Genomic DNA, 20902 nt, shown 5'->3' with positions numbered 1-20902 from the left:
AGCTGTGGTGGGCTAGGGAGGGCTGCCGGTACTAGGGGCTAGGGGCCGGCGGGAACACCAGGGAGAAGCAGGGCCAGGTGAAGGCAGGAAGAGGCGAGGAGGTGGCCAAGTGTCATGGGCTGGAGGTGTAAGCAGTTAGACACCCTGCGCACCAATGAGGCCTCCGGTGATAGCGTTTAAGTGAACTTAAAAGGTGTCTGACTCTTTGCGACCCCATGGACCGCAGCACGCCAGGCCTCCCTGTCCATCACCAACTCCCGGAGTTTACCCAAACTCGTGTCCATTGAGTCGGTGATGCCATCCAGCCATCTCATCCTCTGCCGTCCCCTTCTCCTCCTGCCTTCAGTCTTTCCCAGCATCAGGGTCTTTTCAAGTGAGTCAGCCCAGTAGCGTTTTAAGTGCTATCAATTTGATTTTTGAACTCATTATTACTCACAGAAGCCTTAGGCAATACAGAAAGGTTGAAAGAATGGACAAGCTAACAATTTTCACGTCCTGTGAGTTCCTGTATGCTTTATACAATGACTGTTAACAGTTGTGCTCACACTGTAGGTACAGTTTTATAACCAGCGTTCTTTATTTATTTTTTTACTTCTCATATTTTCCATGTCATTATGACGCCTTCATGGACATCCCATGGCTGTTTTGATTTACTTAACTGGCCCTCTGAGCTTGGAAACCGGCTTTTTGTTTGTCCTTTTCAATGTTATGTCTCTGCGGGGAAGATCTTTGCAAATAAAACTTCCATGTCTTGATATATCCTGACAGTAGGGCCCTCGAAATGGACCTCCTGGGTCCAAGCACCTCCCAGCGTTGTTGGAATGACGTGCTGCCAGGAGTGCTGACGCGAGCCTGCTAGGAGGGCAGGTGTCAGCCTTGTGCACACTCGCCATTCACTGGTGTGTGTGTGTGTGTGTTTCACAAGCATTTGTTAAGTGCCTGTGGGAAGAGACTCCATTCTCCGTGGCCAGGTGAGCGCAGGAGCAGCTGCTGGCACCCTGGGCTTGGCTGGGACAGGTGGGAAGCTTGATGGTACATGGTTTCCCCGCCCTGCCTGTGCCATCACAGGCCCAGGAGCCCGGCACGGCCCGAGGGCCCTGGCCTCAGGGTCCAGGCAGAGCCCACCTGTGAGTCTAGAGCCGCCCGCCTTCCCCGCCGTAACACTCAGGACCCGGTAGTAGCTCCGGGGGTGTGTGATGGGGAGTGCGATGCTCCCAATCTGTCCTTTTGTCCATGTCATTCGCAGGTGCATTACGGGGCACCGCAGGCTTGCTAGGAACGGCTCCAGGTGCCAAGGGCACAGCCGGTAACAGTAAAGCCCCTGCCTCTAAGGAACTTCCATTCTAGTGGGAGGCATGGACGCTGGTACTGGGAGGAAGCAAGCCGTGAACGTGTTTAATATGTCTAGGGCTGAGCAAGGAAGAAGGGAGATTGGGAAGGCCTCACTGGTCAGACACTTCAAGTGAGGGACGGAGCCAGGTGGAGGGTGTCGGCGGGAGAAGAGTTCCGAGCAGGTGGAACAGCAGCTGCAGACACCTGCGGTGGGAACAGGCTTGGAACACTGGGGTACAGGGGCGGGGGCAGTGCAGCTGGAGCGGTGAGCGGGGAGGGCGGACAGGGAGCACCCCCCCCCGCCCCCTGCCCCGTGCGGCAGAACGAGGTCCAGGACCCAGGCTCACTCTTCCTTTGGCAGGTTTGGAGTCAGAGGACCACTCCCACCATCTGAAGCAGTGGAGGCTCGCCTGGTGCCTCGCTGTGTTCCCCAGTGGGTGATCGCTCAGGCCTGTGTTTGGTGGGGAAGCCGTGGGAGTGAAAGCCCAGACTCTGGGAAGTCACTGGCTCCATCGGCCCTTGTTTCCTCCTCTGTGCGATGAAGGACTTGAACTAGAAGGCTGCTAAGGACATGTTGAGCTTTCCAGGGCCGGGACCCTCTGCCCTGTCCTTAGTTAAATGCGCTGGTTAGATCTTGGGTTGTTTTAGTTGAACTAATATTGTTGTTTAGTTGCTAAGTCCTGTCCGACTCTTCAGCAACCCCGTGGACTGAAGCCTGGCAGGCTCCTCTGTCCATGGGATTTCCCAGGCAAGAATAATGGAGTGGGTTGGTGTTTCCTTCTCCAGGTGATCTTCCTGATCCAAGGATCACACCTGCATCTCTTGCATTGCAGGCGGATTCTTTACCACTGAGCTCCCGGGAAGCCAGTTGAAGTAATAGGAATGTATAAAGTGCAGTGGTTGATACATATTTAGTTCTTAATATGGTTAGCCTATCAGGTTTACTTTATTACAGACCAGAGGCTTTCAGCCAGCTGTGGGTGAATTATAGTAGTGATGAGAAGCAGGTGGGAGATAGGGGACACCCCACCCCATGGTTTATTCACTCAACTGTCCATTTATTCTACAGTTAATTCTTGAGCACCTGCTGGGTACCAGGTGCTGGAGCATGTTTTTAAAAGACTCTGCTTTCATGAAGTTCACAGTCTAGCGTAGCAGTCTTCTGCCAGAGGATTGTGGTAGGGAGAGATCCTGGTTAGAAGGACCAGGGTGCCTCCTACCTCGTGCCATATATGAAAATTGACTCAAAATGGATTAATGCCCTAAATATAAGAGCTAAAGACTTGGAACTCTTAGGGGAAAAATAGGGATAAATCTACACTACCTTGGAGTTAAACTTGAATATGACACCAAAAACACAAGCAACAGAAGAAAAATAAATTGGACTTCATTGAAATTACTTTTGTTCTTAATAGACATAATCAAAAAAGTGAAAAGATATCCTACAGAATGGGAGGAAATATTTGCAAATCATATCTGATAAAGGCTTAATGTAAGAATATATAAAGAACTCCTATATCTAATCCAAATTAAGATAATCCAATTTAAAAATAGGTAGAGGACTCAAATAGACATTTCTCTGAAGATCGGCAAATAGCCAGTAAGCACAATGAAAAGATGCTTACCATCATTAGTCATTAGGGAAATGTAAATTAAAACCACAGTGAAATATCACTTGACATCTACTAGGATGGCTGTTATCAAAAGTATTGGTAAGGATGTGAAGAAATTGGAACCCTCTTATATTGCCAGTAGGAATGTTAAATGGTGCGACCTCTGTAGAAAACACTTCAGTGGCCCTTCAAAAGGCCAAGCATGGAATTCCTGCATCACCCAGCAAGTCAGGACCTGCTCCTATGTGTACACCCCAAAGCAGATACTGCTATAGAGATGTCATTGCAGCACTGTTTACAATATGATAGCCACATGGTGGAACCAGCCCAAGTGTCAACAAATGAATGGATAAACAAAATGTGGTCTCTCCATACCATGGAATATTATTCAGCCTTGAACGGAATGGACTTCTTATACATGCCACAGCATGGATGAACTTTACACATTAGGCTAAGTGAAATAAGCCGGTCACAAAGGGACAAATATTGTATAATTCCACTTTTATGAAATATCTAGAATAGGCAAATTCATAGAAATTAGCTGGTTGCCAGAGGTGGTGGGAGGGAGCAGGGAGTTATTGCTTCATGGGTACAGAGTTTCTGTTTGGAGGGATGGAAAAGTTTGGGAAATAGATCATGGAGCTGGTTGCACAATGTTGTGAATGTAATTAATGTCTCTGAATTGTGCATTTAAAAATGGTTGACATGGCACAAGTTCTGTTTAAACACACCCCAGAGCAGGTGGTGTGATGTCTGGGGGGAGTGTGACTTCATCAGGAGCCCCTGGGTCTGGGTTCCGCTCTGCCAGGTGACCTCAGGCATGGTCCTCGCTGTCTTTAACCTGGGTCCTGCTTCTGATATGGGAGCTCCTGGATGAGATGAGAGGTGTATTCTCTGGTGGGTCATGGGAGGTGGTCATCCCCCTTCAATTCCGTTCTGCCTGGTGAACAGCAGAACATCTGGTGGTTTTGTTCCACCAGCATTAATTACCTGCTCATCTGTTTTTTGCCCTTTTTTTTTTGGTCAGGTGGTGGCCTAGCCCTTTCCCGTCACCCTGTGGCCATGCGTCTTTGTGGTTGGGTTGTTTTTTCCCCCCTAAAGCAGGGCTCACCTGGGCGCCAATTCGTGATGTTTGGTCACCTGCTCCGTCTTCTTCACCTGGTTTATTGTGGTTTCCTTCGGAAGTCTGCTATGTCGTGCAGGGTTTAGTCACCATTGTGTCCAACTCTTTGCGACCCCGTGGACTGCAGCCCGCCAGGCTCCTCTGTCCGTGGGGATTCTCCAGGCAAGAATACTGGAGTGGGTTGCCATGTCCTCCTCCAGGGGATCTTCCCAGCCCAGCGATCCAGCCCAGGTCTCCCACACTGCAGGTGGATTCTTCACTGTCTGAGCCACCCAGGAAGCCCTGGGAAGTCTGAGCCCTCCTAGTTAGAAGTCATCTGAGCAGTGGTGGTTATGGTTCCACTCGGTGGGATACTATAAAACTGTAACAAAACTTCCAGTAAAGTGTTTGAAATACCCGGACAAATGTTTCATCCTACGATGATGGGAAAGAGTAGGCTGTGTGGTTATATAGATGTGAAAGTACAACTTTAAAAAAAACCCTCCCCGAACTGACAGCTCTGTTGGTGGTGTTTGACAGGAGTGTGTGGGAGCCGCAGTTTCCTCCTTCCGGTGGTCAGAGTCAATTTGGTTTTTTTTTTTCATGGGCGTGGAGGTAGGTAGGTTCTGTGCTGCCCAAGTACCTCCAGTAAGTAGCCAGATGAAAGAACTTCAAGGTTTGGGTGCTGCGAGGCTGTCCTGGACCCTCCTGGAGACCCAGGCCCTGCCACACTCAGGCGCCACTCTCCCACCACCACCCCCCACCCCTGGCGGCTGACCTCGTGAGATCCCGTGGCTTGGAGCCAGCACGTGTGCCCCAGAGGTGAGCTGGCAGTGATCTGGTTGAGCTCAAGGTCACCGAGAAACCCAGGCTGCTAGGGGCTGCAGCGTACCCAGGCCTGAGTCTTCCCAGTTCCGAGGTCCTCGGAGGCAGGTGCCGTGGAAAGGGACTGGCCAGACGCACTCTCAGGATCTCCCTGGAAGGAGAGCTGTTAGTCACGGGGTAGGAGAGGCCCAGGCCAAACCCAGGGCCTGGCCTCAGGAAATGGGGTGGCCCACCCTGCCCTCCTGCTGTTAATAATTAGCTCAGGGTGGCTGCCTGTGGAGCTGGAAGGGCCTTTAGACGTTCTGGGCACTCGCTCCAGCCCATGCCTTTTGTAAAAGTGAGGCGAAGTCCCTTCCTTGCTACATCTCCACAATTCTGAAAGATTCCTGTTCCACACTTTTCTCTAAAATCATGATCCTCACAATCAGAGGGTACTTGGGATGTACTGACCCTTTAAAAGAACTCTTCTGAAACACCTGTTGTCACTTTAGAACAGAAGAACGATGGTAATAAATACCCAGGCGTTACTCAGGTTTCTGATGTTGCAGAATTAATTAGAGGGAAAAGGGGTTTTTCTGGATCATTTCCTCCCTAAGAGGAAGTTTACCAACCCGCGAGCTGGGGGAGTGCCGATGAAGACAATTTCAAAGGGTGAGAACATACCTGTAGTCGGTCAGTTGCCGAAACAGTCATGACGGGGTGGGGCCTGTTCCCTGCAGCAAAGCACCTGTAATTCACCTTCGTCTGATGCACAGGCCGGGGAACTCAGAGGGGCGTGTGCGGCGCCCCGCATCGAGCTGGGGCCCTCACGCCGTCTGGCGGCTGACTGTGACTTGGGCAGAGTTCTCCCAGTGTCTCCTCTACCGTCTGTAAAATGTGGACAGCTGGGCCCCATCAGATAGAGGGGAGTCAGGAGGAACGGGCGTGCACGTCTTTGGAGAACCCCGAAGCCCTGTAGAGCCCTTGGTTGCTCCTCAGGGTAGGAATCCTGGCAGTGGGAACGGCCCGGGGACTAAGAAGGAGGAGGCAGAGAGGGCCGTCGTAAAGGCTCAGTCCTCAGGGCAGCTGGGGCCAACTGTCTGCACAGGGTTAGATGCGAGATCGCTGCTCCTCCGCATTACTTAGAGATGCGGAAACAGACTTTTGACAGTGAATTCGTCCAAGGTTCCATCAGCCTGGGCGTGGCAGAACAGAGATTGGAACTCTGGTCTGGTGCATTCCGTCAAACCTCCAGTTGGCCCTGGCCACCGGGGGGGCCCCAGACAGCGGTGTCCCTGGTCAAGTGGCTTGAGGACTCCTGGAAATCAGATCATATGTCTGTATTCCCAGCTCCCAGCGCGTGGAAGGTCTCGGTACAAATACATAAATGCAGCTACAGCGGCAACAAGATGTGTTCTTTTCATTTCATTATTTCTGAATACTATTCTGATGAGCATTTTGGCACTCCTTTATAAGTCTTTTTTTTTTTAAGAGTTTCTTTTGTGGTTTCTTTTAATTAGTTTTCTGCTGGCCCCCTCATCTCACCAAGTCAAAGCCCTGAAAATCGAAATAGGCTATATGAAGATAGATTTTTATCTTGGTTTCTAGACCTGCTGGCAGCCGACAGAGTTACTGTAGCTAATATAACCAGAGATGGCTCCTCCGATGAAAACCTTACAGGGAGAGGATTTTAAAGCTGAGAGGGCCTTAGAAGGCTTGAAATTGGAAAACCGAGCTGAAAAGAAATGAAGCAGTAACTTTCCAGGTCACTTGGCTGATAAGTGACAAAGAGGGTGGTGCTTTGGTTAAGAATCTGCCTGCGATGCAGGAGACCTGGGTTCGATCCCTGTGTTGGGAAGGTCCCCTGGAGAAGCAAACAGCAACCCCCTCCAGTGTTCTTGCCTGGAGAATTCCATGGACAGAGGAGCCTGGCGGGCTATGGTCCATGGGGTCACAGAGAGTCGGACACGACTGAGCAACTAACACTTTGGTGGTGGGAGGGGAGCTGGTATTTTTTCTGTGTTTCCTTGAGATAAAAGGATGGCGCGGGCTGCTTGTGGCAAGGACTGCGTTTCTCTGGGCAGGCTGCTGCTGGCCTCAGACTCCTTGGCAAGAACAGAGCTGGCGGGATGGTCCAGTTGTGAGATTCCGGCTTCTTGGCTGGGATGCGCCGCAATTAGCACATCTCAAACCTTTCAAAGTGACTTGAGCTGTTTTCTTTTCTGAAGGCTTCTGCTGCTTCTGGCTGAAAAGGGGTGGGGTCTGGAGCCTAAGATAGAAATATCATGGACTGACACCCAAATGGGTGTGTCGGCCCCAAGGGCAAATATTAGCACAGTATTTTTGTAAAGTTTATGCAACTTGATTCATGTCCCTGTAGAGTAAATTTATTCCATCCTGTTTTCCAGCCTGCTTGGGGCCCAGTGGAACTATTCAGAGGGAGAATGAAGAGCGATGGGTAGCTTTATTTTAGGTAGAAACTGCTCAGTATAAGGTCGATTTCATCATCTATATTTCTTTACATACTTTACATACTGCTTTTTGTCTGTTCATACCATTTTGTCCTCTGTTTCATAGTTTGACAGGCCATTTAGTTTTTTTCCACCCAAGACTGAGGTATCCATTTAGAATGATTTCCCATGAGAAATCCAGCTTTGACCAGTGCTACTTTGAGTGGGTTTTGGCACTGTTGAAACGGAAGTCATAGAATATTGGCCCTGGAAGCTGGAGGAGGTTCACCTCTCCTACCCCTTCCAGTGCTGGCCTGCTCTCTGCAGCTTGCCAAGGGCCCTGTCCACCTTCTCTGCTTGGTCACCTCTAGCGCCGGGGAACTCACTCCCTTCCAAGGCTGTCCCTGCCATATTTTTGCAGCCCTGAGTGTTCCAAAGCTCTTCCATTTTTTTTGTTTTCATCTTCTAACTGCTGAACCCTTGGGGTCTGAAACAATCAGTCTCATGATGGTGGTAGTAATAAGTACCATTCATCAGGCCCTGTTCGTGGCAGTTAGTTTGCATCCATATACCTTCAGTGCTAAAAACAACCTAGGAAAACAGAATTTTCCCCTTTCTGCAGATAAGGAATCTGAATCTTGGGCAGGGTGATCTCTTTATGTTCACATAGCTGGTAAGTGGTTAAATAGGGTTTCCAGTCCACATCTCTGCCTGATTCCACTGATGCTGACCTTCTCATAACCTTTAATTGTGTCCTAATTCCTCTTCTATGTGACACCCTGGATTTTTGAAGAACCTACTCTCCTCTCTCAGATTTCTCTAGGATTTCAGTTATTCCTCAGACACTCCTACTAATAAATCTGTTTTTGTGGGGTTAAAATGCGCATGTGCTTCCCCTCCTGGCCTTTGCACACATGGTGTGCGGTTTCCAGACTGCCGCTGCTTCCACCTGGCCAATTCCCCTTTATCCTGCAGACTTTCCCTTGGAGCCTCTGTGAGCCGGTCATGCCACCTACCCCAGCTTCCCTGGCTTGGATCCTGCTGTTCCTTCAGCACCCTGAGCTTTCACGCCTCTTAGAACGTGAAACTCCAGGCATCTCTGCCTTCACCCACCCCACTCCCTTGGCCTGGCACTGAGCAGGTGCCCAGCTAGTGAATACTGAGTAAGTAAAAGGTCCAGAACTGCTGCCAAAGTAATAACAAAGGCTGGAAGCAATCATAATCGAGATGGATTGGCCTGGGAAACTCCAGTCCCGGTCCTACGCAGGGGTTTGGCTTGGAGGCTGTGTTGACAGCTTGTCTGGTAGCAGGTCCCATGGGTCATCTCCCCCAGCGTGGTTTGCTTCCGTCCCTCCATGGCTGGCAAGTGTCTCTTTTTTTTCCCTCCCAGAAGGCAGGCTTGCTGGCCTCTGAAGTTTCTGGGTTCACTGTGGTGGCACCCTCAAAGCCTCCACGAGCAGAGAGAAATGGTCCTAGGACATCTGGATCCCGCGAAATGTATGGCTTAGTACCACACCGTGATAACCTGTCCCTAAACATTGTTTTTAAACTTCAAGATCTCTCGTTTTAAACAATCTGTGAAAGTGATGTTAAAGTTTGGGAGAATGTTCGCTGGGCTGGGGGGTGGGGGGCATCATGTTTGGAAGGAGCAGGAGGAGACTCGCCCCAGCCTCCTTGACAGCGGAACACGTGCGCTTGAGATTTGTGTTTTTTGCCTTGGTGGTCCTTCAAGATAGAGAAGAAAAAGAAGGTGATGGGTTCACTGAACGTCCTTGCAGGTTGAACGTGTTTTCTGGTCACCGGGGAGCAAGCTGTGTGTTTCAGGTGCTAGCTGGCTTCTCATCACAGCCCTGGATGCCCGGCTCGTGGGACGTCAGGAGTTGGTTTCTCTTTATAGCAACATTACCTCTGTCCCTGAAACTGCCTGCAGCTCCCACGGCATTCTTTGTCTTGCCCTCCAGGCAGCTTAAAACTACTTCTTGTTACCCTCCCGGTATCAAGTATAACTTTTATTTGGTTAGTTTTGTGAGTGTCATGGTGTCGGACCTATAAATAAACCGGCCTCCATAATAAGAAAACTATTTGACATTTTGAAGTTGTAGGAGAACAAGGCTGCTAATTACAGGTCTCCATTGGAATACCACTGATCCTACATGTGACCCCCACCCTGCTTCCCAGGGGCGCCTGGTTGGAGCTCCACTCCCTGAACAAGCTACAGATCCTATGGAGTAAAGGAGTTGATTGCAAGATGGTACCTCTGGAGTATTGGGATTAATAATTGCAGAGAGGGGGACGGCTAAATTAGGTTGGGATTAACATATACACACTGCTGTATAAAAAAAATAGAAAATCAGCAAAGACCTATTTTGTAATAGGTCTTTGTATATTTTGTAATAACCTATACAAGAAAAGAACCTGAAAAAGAATATATACATATGTGTAATTGAATCACTGTTCTATACACCTGAAATGAACACAACATTGTAAATCAACTGCACTCCAATTAAAGCATAAAATTTAAAAAAAATTTAAAAAGAACTAATAATTGCAAGATAATTTGGGTATTGAGCTGTGGTATTAAGGCAACTTGTGTGAGCATTTTCTCCATATGGTGAATAATGTGAAGTCAGAGTTAAAAATTCATAAATGATTCATGGAAGCATTTTTCTAAATAAAATTTATTAAGTACTTTTATATATGCATACCCAAATTAAAAATAAGTCTTGTGCACCAATACTTTCATTTTCAGCTGTGATTATTGCATTCATTAGCAGACTTAAAGCTTTAAAGATGTTATTTAAATTTTTTTTGGTATGTAGGCCCAGTACAAAATAGTTTATTGGCCTTATCATTGAATTAGCATCATGAAAATGCCTCTCTTAGTGAATGGATTTTTGTAACTTAGTAGGTTTTCAGTAGTAATTATGTTTACATTCTAAGCTATTTTTTAAAATAAGTATATTTTTCTTTCTGTTGTTCTGCAGTGTTGTACTTTGGAAATTAAAGCCAAGTAAGTGAAGGGGGGGGGGGGGATGGCAGAAGGTAGTGTTGATAAATTTATGAAAATTATAGTCATGAGAATATTAAACTGCATTGTACCAGTTGTATGGTAATGTGGTTATCAGCTTCACATAATCTAAAATAAAGTGAAACAGTTGTTTCTAAGACATGGGCATGTCACAAATGAACTAAAATCACTGGTTTTTAATTAGTTGAAGCGAGTTCATAACATTTGTGAAGCCTAATGAATCATACCATGACAGTCAACTTATCATTGTCTTAAGAGATACATGTAGGATCATTATATGACAGTGGTAGTTGAGTGTCCCCCATTTCTGAGAGAGTGAATAATACAAGGCACTGTGGTCTGTTTTATATATATAACTTGGATATTATGAATTGCTAGGAATTGCTGTCTGTGAAAGATGTGAACTAATTTGAGTAAGTCAAGAGGACAGACTGTCACGTGACAGAAGCCCTTCTGGACTGAGTGGATTGTCATGTTGCTCTCTCCCTCTGTTATGACCACAGCGCTGATTCCAGGACCAACGTGAGGACTGGAGAGTCGGTTACTTCAGCACCGCCTTAGGGAGTGCCTCCCCAGACTGAGGGGGGGGCAGCTGAGCTGTAGAAACCCCTTCTGGTTCTGGGAAGCGACTGGCAATACAGACAGGAAAACGGAGACGGAGGGAGTGCTGACCTAACCAAGCCCCTGCCCGTAGGCACAGTCGGTCAGAACCGAAAGGTGACACCTGGTTGAGAGTTTTGCGTGGCCTTGGCGCTCAGGCCCCCTGCATCCGTGTCCTCCTGGGACGCTTATTACAAGTGCAACTTCTGCCCGACAGCTAGAGCAAGGCAAAGCCCTGGTCAGGAGCTTCCCTGGATAAGGAGGAAGGAAGGAAAGGGGTATCACCAGAGCAATTTGCAAAATTTTAGCATGGACTATAAATACTTTATTGAGCTAAATTTCCTCAATATGATTCCTGTGGTTATGAAGTACCCTTGTCCTTGGAAGATACTTACTAAACTATAGAGGTAAAGAGGCATGATATCTATAGCTCCTAAGCGTTCAGTATTAATAAGGAGAATGAGGGGCATGTGTATGTGCAGGGGAGATTGTGAAAGAGTACCTGGTAAAATGTTGCTTTTACAATTCAAGCAGGCGGGGTTTATTAAGCAGGCAGCAGATAGTACACCTTTGACAGTGAAAACTCAGAGTCCTAACCACTGGACCATCAGAGAACTTGTAGTACACCTTTGAGATGTGAGAGCTGGCCATCTCCCGTAGAAGTGGCTTATACAATGTTTGGTTTTTTTTTTCTTTTAATTGAAGGATATTTTCTTTACAGAATTTTGTTGTTTTCTGTCCAACTAATGTTCAGTTTTTGAAAGACACTAATTTGGCTGCGTCAGGGGCACTCAGCATCTTTGTTGCATCATGCGGGGTCTTTCGCTGTGGTGCCCAAACTCTCTAGCTGTGCACGGTCTTAGCTGCTCTGTGGCATAGTGGCATCTTAGTTCCCCAGTCAGGGATTGCACCCCCAGCCCTTGCATTGCAAGGCAAACTCTTAATCATTGGACCACCAGGGAAGTCCTGCAAAATGTTAAGTTGAATCCAGGCCAGTGGGGAATACAGGAGTTCTATTTTTCTTGCAGCTTTTCTATTGTTATTATTTAGTCACTAAGTCATCTGACTCTTTTGTGACCCCATGGACTCTAACCAACCAGGCTCCTCTGTCCATGGGATTTCCCAGGCAAGAATACTGGAGTGGATTGCCATTTCCTTCTCCAGGGGCTCTTTCCCACCCAGGGATCGAACCCAGGTCTCCTGCATTGGCAGGTGGATTCTTTACCACTGAGCCACCAGGGAAGGCCCAACTTTTCTGAAAGTTAAAAAAAAAAAAGAACGTTGCAAGTTTTAAAAAGCAGTTGTTTCCAAAGTCCTTGCAAAACCAGAATTTCTATCGATGGTACCCAAGGGTCTGTTTTTAGCAAGCTCCCTAGATGACTCTTAAGTATACTTAAGTTTTATTTAAGTCTCTGCTTAAAGAGTTTCCTTTTAATCAGTTTTTTTTTTTTTTTTTTTAGCAACTTAAGTATACACTCTTACAGTTTGATCTGAACCTAGTGCTTGATAAATGATAAATCCCCATCCAGATTTTTTAAGTTTTTTCTTTAGGATACCCCACTTACTGCAGAGGAGCGTAAGGGATGCTGAGGCCCAGGCTAAGAACAGATGGGAACTAGAAGCTTCGTTACGGGGTGAACTGGTAATGCAACCCAGCTTCTGTGCTTACAGTGAAAAGGAAGAAGCAGTGTTGGTATTAGCAGCTAAACAAAACATTTATCTTAAATACATTAAATACTGATATTCGAGAAGCACACAGTTTGAGTCATCCGTCTAGCATGGCTGATTGTGTGTGAATGTTTATTACTGTTCCTTCTAGAGAGGTCCCTCTTCTGCCTATCAGACATCTGTTGAGGCTTGTAAGTAATCTGAAAGAAAAAAAAAAGGAAGAGAGCTCCCCTGAGTTCAGGAGGGAAAGGGAGAGACTTGGGTGACAGAAAAGTCCTTGTATGTTCTAGGAGACTTTTACAATGAGCTGAGCCATGGATGGTAAACCAGAAAGGAGCGTAACTGTCCCTGTTTCCCTTGAGGAAGAGAGAGGCGAGTCATGCTCAGAGGCGAAGTGTATTCCTCTGATGGCCACTAGGGGGTGGCATTGGCCTGGGTCAAGCTTGGGGATGTGAGGCCAATTCTGTAGGGAGCCAGCGGTGGTTAGTCTGTGTGGTTTACTCACAAATTAGGTGTTTACAGATCAGCGCTGCTTCCTTTTTTTCCTAACTGAAACTTTTGCACTCTTTGAGTTAGGGATGTAGTTCTTAAAAACAAGGGTATGAGATAACTTTAACACTCCTTTTAAAATGATCAAAATGGAGTTGAGTTGCTTCCTAACTTAGTGGAGAAGACTCCTCTCCCTTCTTCCTGTCCGTGATTCCTTGGCTTGTGAAAAGAACAAATGTTCCCCAGATCAGCATGTAGACCCACAGGAAACAAAGCAGACAGCATCACTTCCGTCTCGGGCTCCAGGGCAGGTGATAGAAGCTCTGTTCCCCAACTCTGACCGCCGTGCTCGGGGCAATGGATTCCTGCTTCCAGGCCCGTTGAGTTGGTAGAGCAGCTGAAAGGTGTGTCACATCTACAGTCTGCAAATAGGATATCTGTATTTGAAATAGTGCGTTTGTGTTTGTCCTACAGTCTCTACAGCCAGCATCTGATGACATTAGAAGCTTAACATTGCTTTTGTTTGTTTGGGGCCAGTTATGCTCAGAGACTGAGATTTAACCCGGGTTTGCTGTGGGAATTTTGATCTATGATATTTCACAAGCCAATAACATGCAGGATTTCAACTGAAAAAAAAAAAAAAGCACAACCTAAAAGTTAAGAAATGCGTTTTATTTGGCAGACTTTCTGAGGACTTCATGCCTGAGAGGCAACCTCTCGGATAGCTCTGAGGGTCTGAAGAGGTAAGGGAAGGAGCCAGGATATATAGGGTTTTGTTTTGTTTTGTTTTGTTTTAGCAGTGACTTTGTTTTAGTAGTTGGGACATCAAAAGATTACTGTTCATTAGAGAAAACCAGATGTCTCAAATTAAGGAATTTCGCTCATTTCTCTGTGGGAGAGGCTGCTAGAGTCTGAGCTCATTGAAACCATTCCTTTGATGTGCACCTTAGCTCTCTAGGGCCAGCATCCTGGGCTTTTCCGTCCCCAGTGATGAGGGTGGTTGCAGGGGCCGAGGGCCTGGCAGTGGGCAGGCCGTGTGTTTCTGTCCCGAGTGCCCTCAGGGCTCACCTTCGGAGGAGGCTGTAGCAGCAGCATCCTCTGTTTACTTATGTGGCAGGCAGCATTGTTCATTCACCAGGATCATGTCTCTTAATAAGCCAAGAAAGAAATTACATACACCACACCAATGACAGATTGATTGCATTACTGTTCCAGGCAATGGGGAGATGAAAGAAGTCCAAATTTAGTTGAGGTGGACCTTTCTAGGAGGTGTTTCTCATAGAGATCATCTTTTGAACCAAAAGCTGCCAGTTTGGTTCCCTCGCTGCTGGGGCACGTAGCTTATGGGCAGTTGCACCGGCATCGCCGGGCTGGGTGAACTGCTCCAAAGGTTATTTTTCCAGGGACCATCACTTGCCTGGCACCGCTGCCTATGTACGAGGAGTAGCCTCACCAAGGCAGGAACAGATGTCCCTTCTCTTCCTGAGACTGGTGCGTGTTTTAACACCTCTGCAACCAAGTGTAGCCTGGGCGTGGCAGGAGCAAGTGTCTCAAGCTCTTTGGAGAGCTGTTTAGATGAGCAAAGAGGAGCCTTGCTCAGGTCGAACACTCTTGAGTTGCTGGTCAACCTCCTGGTATTCGGTCCATCAGGTGATGGCCACCAAGCCGTTACTATGGTATCAGTGACATGATGGTCCCCGGCACTTCAGGTTTTAAGAGTTGGATTTAAAAAGTCCCAATAACCAACTTCCAAGCCATTTCATCAAAACAGGCTCTTCAAACAAGTTTCAGCCATAAACAACTTTTGTCTGAAGCCAGCTTTCACAGCATAGATTTGAAATCATAAGTCAGAACAAAACAGATTGTTATTAAAATGCCTGCTGTTGAGTGTCTGGTATGTGTTACATTGTGTAGGCACTTAACGCATGGCGATCCCATGGCTCATGGTAGGTATGAAGCCCCCACCATCCCATTGTACTGAGATGTTGCCTCATTCTATAATGTTTTGCAAGTATAATCTTTGTTAAAAACTATAGTCAACAGTAGACCCTGTAGTGTTATTGTGCACGACATTCATTTTTTTTCCTCAATGCAAAGAACCAGCTGGGCTTCCACGTTGTAAAATTCATCAGCTGCAGATGTAATCATCTGTGGTTGCAGAGGCCACTGTGTTCCTGGTTGGGTTGTCGCTTTGTTTAGAATTAAGAGGCTTATAAAGGAAGCCATAGAAACCCTGAGTTCCCCAATTGCCTCAGTTCAGGAAACAGGGCTGTTAGTCAGCATCCATTGTCCTGACCGGATTGTTTAAGATGTAATTTCAAGACAATCGGAAAACACCACGTGGCTCATTTATGTGGTTATCCAACACCAGGCTCGCGCTTATTAAGGTTTGCTTTGGGGATAATTATGGGGAGAGCGTTGCTGCAACTTTCATGAAATTTCACCAAATTATGATGACGTTGGGCCCCAAGCTGATTATGTAACAGAGATCATGTGAGGAGGAACAAGTCGATCCCTTCTGGGCAGCTGGTCTGCTTGAGTTTGTGTGCAGTTGGCTGCGGGATCTTGCTGGGAGCGCCGCTAACCCTGGTTAAGTTAGTAAGTCCCCGGCATACACACGCTGGCCCTGGACACGGAGCCGCCCAGCTGCAGGCGGTGTGAAGATCAGCCCTGCCATCGCCACCTCAGCCCGTGGGCCTTTCATTGGGAGGCTCCTGTGGGAAATCACGTTCGGTTTTTTCCTGTCCAGGGTGGTAGCGAGCTTTGCTGTCAGCTGGAGCTGAGCTGAGCATGTCCCCGAGTGTTGCACGTGCACCCTCTGAATGGGCCAGATTTTGTGGAACCTGTACACTTGTCCCTTGGTATCCGCAGGGAATTGGTTTCAGACTGGGATATGAAAACCCGAGGACGCTTAAGTCCCTCATATATAGTGGCGTGGTATTTGCATATAGCCTGTGACATGATTTAGTGTACCTTAAATCATCTCTCGATTACTTAGAACAGGGGTCCCCAAGCCCCAGGCGTTGGGAAAGCTGTTTTCCACGAAACTGGTCCCTGGTGCCAGAAAGGTCGGGGACCACTCACTGACTTGCAATACCTAGTGCAGTGTAAATGCGTTAATAGTCACAAATATGACATAAATGCTGTATAAGTAGGTGTGATCTCATGCATGACAAATTCAAGTTTTGCTTTTCCCAACTTTCTGGAATTTTTTGTTTTCCTGAAGACTTTTAATCAGTGGTTGGTTGGATCCGAGGCCAAGGAACCTAAGGTCTGGAGGGTTGACTGTATTCTAAGTCTGACCATCTGAAACACACTCTGAGGTTCCCCCCAAAACTCGCTCTTCTAGCCCAGGCGGGCCTGACCCTCTGAGGGCTTCCCGGGAGGAATGTCATTCCGTGCCACACCCCGGGATGCTGAGTCACCATCTGTGGGGCAGGGACGGCATATTTTCTGAAAGCTCCCCAGGTAGCTCTGATGTGCACCTCCCACTAAGAGCAATACTGGAAATGGTTCTATTGTATCTTTAAAAAAAAAATTTTTTTTTATAACCCACCTGAAATTCTTCGACAAGGACTAAATAATAAATTTGACATTTGAAATTCAAGGCAGTTAAGGCATTATGGAACACATTTGTTGTCTTTTGATAACTTTTGGTATTACTCAGAAAACGCACCCCTTCTTCTGATGACATTTTCCTTGGAAAGGGCACAGTGGAGGTGGTGGGGTGGGTGGAATTTCTTAAGTGACAACAAGTTCCCATCTATTGTCAGTCCCAGGAATCGTTTTTGATGAATTTTTGAGACTTCTTGTCCCCATATACAAAAGAATGGAGGTTTTCCTGGAGCTTCTGAAGTAGGATTAGCTCCTGAAATACCCAAGGACACCCTTCTGTCCTGGGTGTATCTTCTGCACAGCTTTCATCTCTCCTGTGTCTCTGCTGCCTGCAGCTAAGCTGTGCTTCTGTGACTCCCGAAGCTGGACTCCTCAGGTCCCTCGTTAGCTTTGTCCTCATTCCTTCCTTGCTTCCGACTGCCAAATCTTTGCTCTCTGGCCCTGCCCTGATGCATGTGTGCGGTATTCTGAGTGTGTGTGACTGCCCTTCACAGTGTGGGCCCTGTAGCTTCGGCATCACCCGGCAGTCTGAGAAATGCAGGTCCTCAGGCCCCGCCCAGACCTGCTTAAGTCCTTGTCTGCATCTTAATAAGATTCCCAGGTGATGTGTGTGCACGTGGCAGTGTGAGGACCCCGGTCAACAGAACCCCAGTTCAGAGTGGACCTGGGGGTCCACCCTGCATTCTAATCAAAGTCTCCACTCTCACCCCATCCTTTTCTCCTGCCTATTCCCACCATCCCATGTTTGTCTATTAGGTTGTACTATTTTTTTTTTCCAGGTTATAATCTTGGCTTCAGTTTTCATTTTGTTCATTGATTCACTCAGATATTTATCAATTGCTCCCAGAGTTAGGTGTTGGGAGATGCAATGAGCAAAACCAGACCTGGTTCCTGCCGTCATGAAGCTCAGCTTATAGTGGCAGAAGCAGATATTAAATTCATCATCATTTATAAATGTGAAGTTATGATGAGCAATGTAGAGAGCCTATAACAAATATATGAGTCACTAGGAATGCCAGCAAAGGCTTCCCTGAGGAGGTGATCCTCATGCCGAGCACTGAGGCTTGAGTAGGAGTTAATAAGGTGAAGAAGAGCAGAAAGAGCTTCCCAGGCAGAAGCAGTAGCACATGCAGAGGCCTGGCTCATCAGAGAAAGCCTGCAGAAAATTACTTTTTAAACAGACGTTAAATTGCTTTTAAGTCCTTCATCTTTATCTGCTTTTCCACCCAGTCTTGTCAGATTTACCCCTCTGTTCCTAAGCCGAGGAGCTGGCCTGGATGCACGTGCCTCCTGCCTGCACAGAGTGACCATGTCCTAGGTTGCATATGACTTTAGCCTTGTTAGTCTAACACCTCACGATTGCATTCACTGGTAAAGCCACTTTCCTTACTGTTCCCTGAGTATACCGTGCTCAGCTTGCAAACTGCTAATTCCCTCTTCATTCATGTTTTTAAAAGGTAAACTCTGTTGAAATATACATCAAAAAAAGCGCACAAATCATAATGATGTTTGATGCATTTTCACAGAGTACATTGGTGTTATTAGCACCCCAATCAGGAAGTAGACTATACACACCCCAGAAGACCCCTGTCCACCCCCTCAGTCACTGCACCCAGAGGTAACTGCTGTCCTGTCTTCTATTGATTAGTTTTGCCTAGAGCTGAACTTTGGGTAAATTGAATCATTCTAGGTCATCTATTGAGTCTGGCTGCTTTTGCTCAACACAACACTGGAAGAAATCCTATCGTGTATCACAGTAGTTCATTTATTTTCTTTGTTGTGTAGTCTGTGCATGGTGTGACTACTACAGTTTATTCATTCTAGTAGGTCTTTTCCAGTTTGCAGCTCTTATGAAGTCTTATGCGTGTCTTTTAGCAGATAAATGTATCCTTTTCTTTTGGAAATATGCCTAGGAGTGGAATTATTTCACAGAATATGGGTATGTTCAGCTCCAGTAGATACTGCCAGTTTTCAAGATTAGCTGCACTAATTTCCATCCTCCCTCAAAATCATTTGTAGGGCCCAAGAGTTCCAGGTGCTCCTCACTGTGGCCAACCCTTGGTTTTGTCAGATTTCTTGGTCACCGTTTTGGTGGGTGTGTGGTACTGTTGCTTTGAGGTTTCACTTTGCATTTCTTTGACAACTGATGTTCCCAATTTTTACCTACTTGTTTTTTCTCTTTTTGATTTATAGGAGCTCTTTGTATATCCTTTGTAGTTATTTATTACAGTTATCTCTGTGGGTTGCCTTTTCTTTTAAATAGCCTCTTAATGAATAGAGTAGTACTCTTAATGTAGTCTAATTGATCAATAAATATCTTCATATTTTAAATAATTTCTGTACCACATTTAGTTCTGTGGTGCAAAAAAAAATCTTAGGGGTAGAATACACAAATATATAAAGTAGTAAAACAAAAATTTACATGCATGGAAAATATGAATTAGAAGATTTAGACTAGAGAAATAATAAGACACAAGCCATGTAATTCTGTGAATGTGTTATAGTTGATCGGTAAATATTGTCTAAAGCGGCTTAGAAGTCAAAACTCAAAGGGAACATCATTTGTCATCCAAGTCACATTTATCTGAGCTCTTCAGATGATTTTGTGAAGATCCAGGCAGACAGGTGAGGGATGGATAGACCGAGAGATACATTCAGATGGAAATGGTAATTTGCATATTAGAGCTAACAGGCGTGTCTTCTGTTACAGGTTATTCAGCGATAGTTATGACCTCCCGGTTACGTGCGTTGGGTGGAAGAATTAATAACATACGCACCTCAGAATTACCCAAAGAGAAAACGCGATCAGAAGTCATCTGTAGCGTCCGCTTTTTAGATGGCTTGGTACAGACCTTTAAAGTTAACGTAAGTTCTCCAGATTTAATTTTTTTCTGAATAAATGCCCCAGAGAAATATTTTTCCATCTCTTGGATTATAAAATGGAGAGAATTATTTTAAAATAAAAGCTTGATGTCTCCGATCTTGCATGTTGAGCTTGACCTAGAAATACCCATGAAAACTTTGCCCACATTCTTGTCTCTGCCTGACATGTCTTTCCCCCTCTTATCTGTAAACTGTAAGAGTCTTCGATGTTAACTGCTTCTGTGACATCTTTGACTTCCTGAGCTGACTCTGCAGTCATGGTGCCCATGTCACATCGCATGGATAGTAGTTACAACTATCAGGTCATACGTCACGCTTCAAGCTTTCGAGCTCTGTAGAATAGTAATAGCGTCATTTTCACTGTGCCTGCCACACAGCAGGTGCTCCTTAGGTGTGCAGACGGTAAATAGAGGGTCCTCTCTGGAGGGTCATGAGGTGGTTAGCTACCCAGATGGCAGGGCTTGGGGACAGCCCGGCTTCTCCCACCTCAAGCCTGTGGCAGAAGCAGGACTAGAAATGAGGTCTCCAGTCCTACGTCCGCAGTGTGATGCCTCACCCCACCCCACTCACCACCTGGGTTTTTGTGACCTTCGCCTGTCTGTCTCATCCTCTGGCCAGTCCTAAAGGGGTCATCTCCAATTCCAGACTGGCTGCCGGCAACTGGCCCAGCCTGGAAGACTCAGTGTGCAAGGGAAGGCGTCAGAAAGAAAAAAGAGGGTATGGGAGAACCACTGGGGGGTGATAGGAGGCCACAAGAATTTAAAGGGTAACAAAAACTGGTCCATTCCGGAATGTCCCCCACCCCACGAGTCTGCTTCCTGCTGACCCCAGGTCACTGTGGACCCGAGCAGGCAAGAGAAGAGGGTGGTGGATGTGAAGTCACCACATGGTGGGTGCTCTCTGAAGGCCCCACAGGTCTCTTCCGGTTGCTATAAACTGACAGATCAGTTTCCACCTGGCCCTTCTGTTAAAATTTACATTGCCCTGGAGCTGTTCCTTAGCTCTTCTTCCTGACAAGACCATGGATGTTTATTCGGCACATGTTTACTGAGCACCTACTATGTGCCAGGCCCTGTTCTGGGTACAGAGAATACAGCAGTGAGCAGAACAACGCCTGGGTCCTTTTAAAGCTTACCTCCCAGAGGGAGGAAACGGACCGTAAGCAAATGTGTGTTATGTCAGGTGATACTGTGTACTTAGAAGAAAAATCTGGATAACAAGGGTGGAGAGTTCAGGTCAGGGCAAAGGGTGGAGTTGTCATTTAAGGGTTAGGGAAGACCTCACTTGTAAGATGACATTTCAGAGATGACCTAAAGGA

At 46.6% G+C, this 20902-nt stretch overlaps 1 protein-coding gene across 7 annotated transcripts in view; it reads left to right on the top strand.

Moving 5' to 3' along the window:
• Positions 1–20902, top strand: part of PTPN3 (protein tyrosine phosphatase non-receptor type 3) — a 113649-nt gene that overhangs the window by 14759 nt on the left and 77988 nt on the right. For 6 of the 7 annotated variants that reach the window (XM_065946827.1, XM_065946824.1, XM_065946825.1 and 3 more), the window contains one exon: positions 19412–19566. In XM_065946827.1, coding sequence (XP_065802899.1) covers positions 19429–19566 — 138 coding nt within the window. In that variant the 5' untranslated portion in view covers positions 19412–19428. Of the gene's footprint in view, positions 1–2208; positions 2224–19411; positions 19567–20902 lie in introns of those variants that run through there. The other variant, XM_065946829.1, reaches the window with a different exon arrangement.

This window comes from Muntiacus reevesi, chromosome 10 (assembly GCF_963930625.1).
Source record: "Muntiacus reevesi chromosome 10, mMunRee1.1, whole genome shotgun sequence".
Taxonomy (NCBI): domain Eukaryota; kingdom Metazoa; phylum Chordata; class Mammalia; order Artiodactyla; family Cervidae; genus Muntiacus; species Muntiacus reevesi.
This window is presented reverse-complemented; position numbering and strand designations above follow the sequence as displayed.